At 34.6% G+C, this 10,000-nt stretch overlaps 2 protein-coding genes across 2 annotated transcripts in view; both read left to right on the top strand.

Moving 5' to 3' along the window:
• Positions 1-7,887: 7,887 nt before the first annotated feature.
• LOC137654809 (golgin subfamily A member 6-like protein 25) lies at positions 7,888-9,566 on the top strand. The gene is made up of 2 exons (XM_068388761.1): positions 7,888-9,523; positions 9,559-9,566. Exons 1-2 carry the CDS (start codon positions 7,888-7,890, stop codon positions 9,564-9,566), a joined length of 1,644 nt encoding a protein of 547 aa, XP_068244862.1.
• A 48-nt stretch (positions 9,567-9,614) lies between these two features.
• LOC137654216 (golgin subfamily A member 6-like protein 7) overlaps positions 9,615-10,000 on the top strand; it is a 1,213-nt gene continuing 827 nt past the window's right edge. The window contains exon 1 of the mRNA XM_068387855.1: positions 9,615-10,000. This exon is cut by the window's right edge and continues 56 nt beyond it. Within this exon, the coding sequence (XP_068243956.1) occupies positions 9,694-10,000 (307 nt within the window). The 5' untranslated portion in view covers positions 9,615-9,693.

The raw sequence follows: 10,000 nt of genomic DNA, 5'->3' as shown, positions 1-10,000 counted from the left end.
ATATATATATATATATATATATATATATATATATATATATATATATATATATATATATAAAATTACTTTCTTTAAGTAATTCAGACGGATATAAATCTAAAAAAAAATTAGATTTTCCATCTCCTTCAAGTATGCACTCAAAAGGCTTATCTAAGATTGTTTTTTATACCTTACAAAATAAAAAAAAAAATTATAAAAAATACTTTCTTTAAGTAATTTAGACGGATATAAATCTAAAAAAAAAATAGATTTTCCATCTACTTCAAGTAGGCTTATCTAGTGTGTTTTTTTTTTTTTTAACTTACAAATATATATATATATATATATATATATATATATATATATATATATATATATATATATATATATATATACTTTCTTTAAGTAATTTAGACAAATATAAATTAAAAAAAAAAAAAGATTTTCCATTCACTTCAACTACGGAATCATAACAAAATTACTAAAAATCAAATCTGTAAAATGACTTTCCTTGAGTAATTCAGCCAAAATTAGATATTCCATCTACTTCAAATAAGCACTCATAAGACTTCTCTCTAGTACGTTTTTGATCTTAGAAAATTAGAAAAAAATCGAATCAGTAAAATGGCTTTCTTCCTCTCGGATCAAATGGTCCCAGCATTTTACCTAGATGACATTTCAAAGGAAGATGGAATAATTGCATTCCTTTGAAGATAAATGACTTTGCTCCTTTGGGGAATGGAAGTAACTCACTGTGTTTATTTTTCTTTAAATGTAGTAACCGTTAGAATGAGATATATACATCCACACGTGGTACACATTCATTTTATCATGTTCGTTCGAAAGCATTCAACATTTCACATTGCATAATACTCGTTTATTGTCAAATCCACACTATCGAAACACTTAAGAGAACAAGAAAGTCTCCAGTTTCTTCTTGAAAGTTTTATCTTCAGTCTTTCGAATATCTGTTCTGTACCTGTACTTTAACACCCTGCTGAGGATTGCTAACGTACGTACGGTATTATTAGTGAATACATTATTATTATTATCATTATTATTATTATTATTATTATTATTATTATTACTTACTAGGCCCCAAACCATAGTTGGAAAAGAAGAATGCTATAAGCCCGAGGTCTCCAACAGGGAAAATAGCCCAGTGAGGAAAAGAAATAAGGAATCTACAAGAAAAGTAATCAACAATTAAGCAGCAACAACATTAAAATAAATATTTCATATATAAACTATAAAACTTTAAAAAAACAAGAGGAAGAGAAATAAGATAGAATACTGTGCCCGAGTATAACCTAAAGCAAGAGAACACTACCCTAAGACAGTGAAAGACCATGGTACAGAGGCTATGGCACTACCCAAGACTAGAGAACAGGGGTTTGATTTTGGAGTGTCCTCCTAGAGGAGCTGCATATAGCTACAGAGTCTCTTCTACCCTTACCAAGAGCAAAGTAGCCACTGTCATTGTCCTTATTCACGTCTGGGATTCGGCCAGTTTTCATCACAACGCTGGAAAACGGAATGGTGATGGTGGGAGACTTTTGTCCCCAGATGCACTCACTTTATAGCCTTCCACTATAAATTCAATCCCGATTTATTTCTTTCATCTTGCTAGCCAATATCGCTTGGTTTTTACTTTATGGTGCGACTATTGGGTTGCCCACTATAGTCAATTTCTTTTAGCGAGGCATATTTGCACCGACTCGCAGCGGTGCCCTTTTAGCTCGGAAAAGTTTCCTGATCGCTGATTGGTTGGACGAGATCATTCTAACCAATCAGCGATCAGGAAACTTTTCCGAGCTTAAAGGGCACCGCTGCGAGTCGGTGCAAATCTGCCTTGCTAAAAGAAATGGACTGTAGTTGCATCTAGATGCTGAATGGCCTCCTATGTCCCAACGCTGGGTCATAAGGCTCAAATTCATAGATCCTACGAGAGACCTATCCCATTACCATTTCCTAAGGGGGATAAAGGTGGGGGTATCCTCTGAATTCCTACGACAAAGGAAATCATTATCATTACTAGCTAAGCTAAAACCAAAGTTGGAAAAGCAAGATGTTATAAGCCCAAAGGACTCCAAGAGGAAAAATAGCTCAGTGAGGAAAGGGAAAAGTAGCCACTGAACAAGAAGCTATATGCCTAAAGGACTCCAACAGGAAAAAAATAGCTCAGTGAGGAAAGGGAAAAGTAGCCACTGAACAATTACAGTGGAGTAGTTAAACCCTCGAGCGAGGAAGAATTGTTTGCTAAGTGTTGTCAGGTGTATGAGGACAAAGGAGAATGTGGTAAGAATAGGCCAGACTATTCAGCGTATGTGTAGGCAAAGGAAAAATGAGCCGTAACCAGAGAGAAGGATCCAACGTATTATTGTATGACTCGACCTTTTGACTTTTACATGAATTACTTGGCGCGGTTCTTCATACACTCAAATATGAACCCAGTTTGAAGTCTCTGTGACAAATGTCCAAACTTATGGCTAATTACGTGATTTGGACATTTTGCTTGATCGTGACCGTGACCTTGACCTTGATCTTCCAAAATTTAATCATTTCCAGCTATTAACATAGAAGTTAATCTCTGCAAGTTTCATTACTATACGATTAAAATTGTGGCCGGGAAGGCGTTCACAAACAAACAAACACACACACAACCAACAAACACACAAACAGTGGGGTAAAACATAACCTCCTTCCAACTTCGTTGGCGGAGGGAACAAGAGAAGTCATAGTTTTATTACTCTTCCAAAACTCTGACTTGGATATTTAACTTGAAGACCTATATGATAATAATAATAATAATAATAATAATAATAATAATAATAATAATAATAATAATAATTCGAACATTCCCAGCTAACAAAAAATATGCAAAAAGAATAATATTTTTACCAAACAACCTGGCACTTTTATTGATGGGAGAACCATGATCACAAATACACAGGTACACAAAAAAAAGAAAAAAATTGTAATATATACTGTATACATATACTCTCTCTCTCTCTCTCTCTCTCTCTCTCTCTCTCTCTCTCTCTCTCTCTCTCTCTCTCTCTCTCTATATATATATATATATATATATATATATATATATACACACACACACACACACACACACACACACATATATATATATATATATATATATATATATATATATATATATATATATATATATATATATATTCTTTCTTTTTTTGAAAACGCTCAGTTGAAGGACAATATTACTAGGAAACCAATAATAAGACTTTCGTGAAAGGAGACTACGTTTGGAATATATATAGCCACGTTCTGTCTACTTCCACTGCGAGATTAAAAGTACAGTAATCGTTGCTTGGCAACGGGATATAAAGGTAATATGGGGCGTGGGGAAATATTCTATATACGAGCGAGTGAAATATTATCATGAAGATTATTAAAATCTGGCCTGTCGATCTGCCGGACTGGAGTTCGAATCACTCTCATGCTTGATAGTTCCTTTCGTTGCTACAACCCCACCATCCTTGTGAGCTTAGGATGTGAGGTTTGGGGGAGTTATCAGCAGCCATTGCCTGGCCCTCCCTGGTCCTTGCTTGGGTGGAGGGGGCTTTGGCGCTTATCATATGTATATATGGTTAGTCTTTAAGGCATTGTCACTGTTCCTTGTCTCTGCCATTCATGAGAGGATTTTGAAACCTTTACAAATTTTCAATGAAGTTTTCTCAGAACAACATTGAAATGTCAAAAAAAAAAAAAAAAAAAAAAAAAAAAAAATTTAAACGTCAAGACGTAAGTCATGACATTTATTCAAACCAAAAGAGCCGAAATTGTATATTTGTTGGTTGAATTGACATGTAAAAATTCAAGAACTAAGATGAAAACAAGACACGAAAATACCCCCCCCCCCCCTCCTGGAACTATGACAAACACGAGGCATTTCCAGGAGTTCCAGGAGCCACGGGGGAAAAATTCTTCCCTTCTTTCATGTCTCTTAATTGAGACGTCTTCTTCTTCTTCTTCTTCTTCTTCTTCTTCTTCTTCTTCTTCTTCTTCTTCTTCTTCTTCTTCTTCTTCTTTCATGAACCATCTGGTAAAATGGTGGAATCATATCAACAGAGAGAAGAAACAGTTTTTATAACTGATTTTATTTCCTTTACTTTAGAAAGACCAACATGGCACTGCGGCCACTTCTCAATAAAAGGGAAAAAATCAAGGTTGCTGAAAGGGAGCATGATGGGATTTCCGAATAAAATTCAAGACTGAAATTCAGTTATGTTGACTCAGCAATTATAAAAGAAAATCTAAAAGGGGAAAGGAAATTCTATCGCGTGGTACGGTTGGACACAGGAATTTCTGGCACACCTCAACCTGAGGAAGTGCACCATTCAACACCTTTACTGCCCTTCGAGTATCAAAACAGTGTATGAAGAGATGGCTGAAATGGTGGTTGGGGGATGGGGGGGGGGGGATACACACGCCATGCAGTAAGGGTGTGAGAGGGTACACTACCTCACAGCGACATGCGCCAGAAATTTGTGTCCAACTGTACATAGAATTTTACAAGGATGGAAATGTATTAAGAGAAGATTTTGTGATGGCCGATGTGATAACGTCCCTGACTGTTGATCGCCAGACTGGGGTTCGAGTCCCGCTCAAACTTATTAGTTCCTTTGGTCGCTGCAACCTCATCATCCTTGTGAGCTAAGGATGGGGGGTTTTGGGGGTGCTTATAGGTATAACTGATGAGTCATCAGCAGCCATTGCCTGGCCCTCCTTGGGTGGAGAGGCAGCTTGGGGCCTGATCATATGTATATATGGTCAGTCTCTATGGCGCTGTCCTGCTTGATAGGGCAATGTCACTGTCTCTTGCCTCTGCCATTCATGAGCGGCCTTTGAACCCTTTAAACCTCAAACACACACACACACACACACGCATAATGTAGAGTCTTATAAGTATGTAAGATTAGGAGAGACAATGTAAGGAGATTTGGTTTCAAAATAAATACATATTAAAAAAAGGTTTTTAGAAAGTTATGCAATAGAAAAGGGGAAACAAAATTGGATACAGACGACATAACAACAATGAAATCTGGAAAATGCAACCAAACGTGGAAGCCCTGTCATCCAATTTGCTTCTCTGATGAAAAACAACAATTTACTAAACCCGTGAATCCTTAGGGAGAAATGTAGGATGTCCTTTTTTTACCTTTCCTGGCGGAGGAACTAAAGTGATTTAAAAAAATAAACAACAGAACAAGCATTTTAAAAAATACACAAATTACCTATTGAAACCGTCCTAATATTGCTCTTCCCCTACCAACGATATTGTATTTTCCATAAAAGGAACTTGATTATTGTTCGGAGACTGATTTCCTATCTTCATCCTACATCCACAAAGAGAACATCAAACATCCTTCGGGTATTTCTCGATATTTCCCTGCAATATTCATTTTTAAATGATGGATGAGTAATTGAAGGGTGATGTTACTTACGAGTAGCAGAGTTGCCAGTTTAGCCTTTTTTCAGGCTATAAAAAACCTCAAATTTGGCCTTTTTTTATTTGGTTGGCCTTTAGTATTATGAGAAAAGCCTAAATACTATATATTTGGCTTTTTTCTACTATTGGGTTGGCCTTTTAAAGCTTCTGTTGATTAGAAGTTGGCCTTTTCTCATTTAGAAAACCTGGCAACCCTGCTTACGACTCTTCAATCATTTTGGAGGCGTTTAGAAGATTTCGTTTCCCTCAATGGGAATTTGGATGTCTGTCGCCCCGTTCCAATAATGCACAATGGCAGTTGTGTGGGGAGGGGGGTGGGGGGTGGAAAGAGGTTGAAAGATTCCGTCATGAATAATTGATAAGAGATAATTATTCATGGATCATACGGTGGGATTATGTATATCACGATGCCAACCGTATTACTTGAAGTGAAAAATGAATGTCTCATTAAAGATTATGCGAATGAAGATAAACACGATTCTTCTTCTTCTTCTTCTTCTTTATTATTACTTGCTATGCTTCAACCCTAGTTGGAAAAGCTCCAAAAGGAAAAATAGCCCAGAGAGGAGAGGATATAAGGAAATAAAATACTAGATAAGTAATAAAAAACAATATTAAAATAAATTTTTTATGTATAACCTACCAAAACTTTAAACAAGAGAAAGAAAAATAAGATAGTATAGTCAGCCAGTGTACAAGAACTCTACCCAAAGACAGTAGACGACCATAGCACAGAGGTTATGGCACTACCCAAGACTAGAGAACAATGATTTGATTTTGGAGTGCTTCTCCTAGAAGAGATGCTTGCCATAGCTAAAGAGTCTCTTCTACACTTCCCAAGAGGAAAGTAGCCAGTAAACAATTACAGTGCAGTAGTTAACCTCTTGAGTGAAGAAGAATTGTTCCGTAATCTTAGTGCTGTCAGGTATATGGGAACAAAGAATATGTAATAAATAGGCCATATTATTCGGTGTATATGTGGGCAAGGAGAAAATGAGCCGTAACCAGAGAGGAATCTAATGTAGTACTGTCTGGCCAGTCTTATGAAAGTCTTCCGTCAGTGATTTAAAAGGTTAATTATCCTATTATGTTTCGCATGTATATATATATATATATATATATATATATATATATATATATATATATATATATATATATACTATATATGTACACACTATATATATATATACTATATATGTACACACAATATATATATACACTATATTTATATATATATATATATATACTATATTTATATATACACTATATTTATATATATACACTATATTTATATATATATATATATATATATATATATATATATATATATATATATATAATATATATATATATAGTATATACTGTATATATATATAGTATATACTGTATATATATATATATATATATATATATATATATATATATATATATACATATATATATATATGTGTATGTGTGTGTTATAAATACTATATATACTATATATATAATATACATATACACTATATATATATGTATATATATACAGTATATATATATATATATATATATATATATATATATATATATATATATATATATATATATATATGCATGCAAAAAATAATAGGATAATTAACCTTTCAAAGCAATGACAGAAGACTTTCGAAAGAGTATGTAAATTCATAATCATTACCATATATTCGAAGGAAAAATTAATTTCACATTATTACATTCTAACTATACTGCATAAAAAATACTATTATTATCATTATTATTATTATTATTATTATTATTATTATTATTATTATTATTATTATATTATTATCATATTTATTTTTATTTTTAATTCTATTTTAATTCTTATTATTATTATTATTATTATTATTATTATTATTATTATTATTATTATTATTTCTTAAGTTAACAAATTCTTCAGGCTGGAAAGGATGAAAAAATCTCCTGGAGATCTGCTGTTGGAGTCGATGACTCCAAAATGGCTTCAGGGGAACTGAAAAGTCTTCAGAATTCCTTGAAGACTCGCCTTCGATTTTTTCAAACCAATGCTGATACGAACGTCAGGATAGGTATGTATGATTATGGCTAATAAGATCAATCAAGCATTTGGTGCGTGTGTGAATATGATTAGAGACTTTGTCAGAGGAAAATACAACTGGCCTCAAAATGCAGCTTCTGTTATCCAAGAACGGAATGTTGCATGCGAGGATATGACGTTAAATCTTCAGGGACAGCTGCGAACTCTCCAAGAGTCCGTGGTCTTCAAATGGTTTTCGTGGCTTCTCCCAGAGGCGCCGCGTTTTGGAGACTGTCGTGCAGTCGCCTCTCAGGATGGATTCCTCGGTGGGTGGCTGCAGCGATGTCCTTGGATTGGGGGCTTTTTGAAAGCCCGCGAGGAACTACAGGGATGTGAACTTGGATTGCGGCAAATGGAGGCAGAAGCTCTGAGATTCAACGACCAGTTGAAATCAAATTGGCTCGTTGGCAAACTTCTCCCCGAATTCAACATTGGAGGAAGAGAGGAAATCCTTTCTCAAGGTAACAACACATTTTACATCGGTTTGGCTGCTGCCGGAGCCATATTCGGTGGAATCATGTTGGCTAGGAGAAGGATGACTAAAGAAGGCGAAGACGTTCCAGAATTGGACGGAGAGGATTTCGAAACTGATTGTCTGGATCGAACAACTCTGGTGGAAAATCTTGAGGAGGAAAACAGCAAGTTACAAGGACAACTAAAAGAATTGAGAAGAGTAGTAGACGAAATGAAGACAGAGAAAGAGACGCAAGAAAAACTGAAAGCTCAGAAAGAGACAGAAAATCAAAAGCTGGAAATTGACTGCGGCAAAAAAGACCTTCAGATGAAGGACCAGGAGAAGAAACAAGAAATTCTTAACACGGAAATGGAAGAAATGAAGAAAATATATAATGAGAAAATAGAACAATTGCAAAATGACTGCGTCGAAAAAGACACTCAGATGAAGGACCAGGAGAAGAAACGTGAAATTCTTAACACGGAAATGGAAGAAATGAAGAAAATTTATAATGAGAAAATAGATCAACTGAAAACTGATTGCGTCCAAAAAGACCTCCAGATGAAGGAACAGGAGAAGAAACAGGAAAATCTTAACATGGAAATGGAAGAAATGAAGAAAATCTGCGATGAGACAATAGAAAAACTGAAAACTGATTGCGTCGAAAAAGACACTCAGATGAAGGACCAGGAGAAGAAACAGGAAAATCTTAACACGGAAATGGAAGAAATGAAGAAAATCTACGATGAGAAAATAGATCAACTGAAAAATGATTGCGTGCAAAAAGACCTCCAGATGAAGGAACAGGAGAAGAAACAGGAAAATCTTAACACGGAAATGGAAGAAATGAAGAAAATCTACGATGAGAAAATAGATCAACTGAAAAATGATTGCGTGCAAAAAGACCTCCAGATGAAGGAACAGGAGAAGAAACAAGAAATTCTTAACATGGAAATGGAAGAAATGAAGAAAATCTATAATGAGAAAATAGAACAATTGCAAAATGACTGCGTCGAAAAAGACACTCAGATGAAGGACCAGGAGAAGAAACAAGAAATTCTTAACACGGAAATGGAAGAAATGAAGAAAATCTACGATGAGAAAATAGATCAACTGAAAAATGATTGCGTGCAAAAAGACCTCCAGATGAAGGAACAGGAGAAGAAACAGGAAAATCTTAACACGGAAATGGAAGAAATGAAGAAAATCTACGATGAGAAAATAGATCAACTGAAAAATTATTGCGTCGAAAAAGACCTCCAGATGAAGGAACTGGAGAAGAAACAGGAAAATCTTAACACGGAAATGGAGGCAATGAAGAAAATCTACGATGAGAAAATAGAAAAACAGAAAAATGATTGCGTCCAAAAAGAAATCCAGATGAAGGAACAGGAGAAGAAACAGGAAAATCTTAACACGGAAATGGAAGAAATGAAGAAAATCTACGATGAGAAAATAGATCAACTGAAAAATGATTGCGTCCTAAAAGACCTCCAGATGAAGGACCAGGAAAAATTATTGGAAAATCTAAAAAGTGAAAATGAAAAACTGAATAAAATGCAAAATCAGAAAACTGAACTAAATCAATTGAGGAGTAAAATAAAGGAACTGAAGGCAGAGAAAGGAGAACAAGAAAAGCTGCGAGGTAACATTGCGTTGTATTATCAAAACCTCGAAAAGGTGTACAAAAGGAAAGATCTCGAGATGAAAGAACAAACAAAATTAATGGAAAATCTAAAATCTGAAAATGAAAAGATGAAAAAAATGCAAAATAAGAAGACGGATCTAAATCAGTTGAGAAATGAAATAAATGAATTGAAAAGAGAGAAAGAAGAGCAAGAAAACCTCCGAGGTAAAATTGCGATGTATTATCAATTTCTCGAAAAGGTTTATACTAGAAAAGATGTTCAGTTGAAAAAACAGAAAACCTTATTGGACAAACTGAAAAAGGAAAAGGGAGAAACGAAGAAAATGCAAAATCAGCAAACGGAACTAAATCAATTGAGAAATG

The sequence above is a fragment of the Palaemon carinicauda genome, chromosome 15 (genome assembly GCF_036898095.1).
Source record: "Palaemon carinicauda isolate YSFRI2023 chromosome 15, ASM3689809v2, whole genome shotgun sequence".
In the NCBI taxonomy this organism is placed as follows: Eukaryota; Metazoa; Arthropoda; class Malacostraca; order Decapoda; family Palaemonidae; genus Palaemon; species Palaemon carinicauda.
Note: the sequence above shows the minus strand (reverse complement) of the source record. Positions and strands in the feature narration are given on the sequence as shown.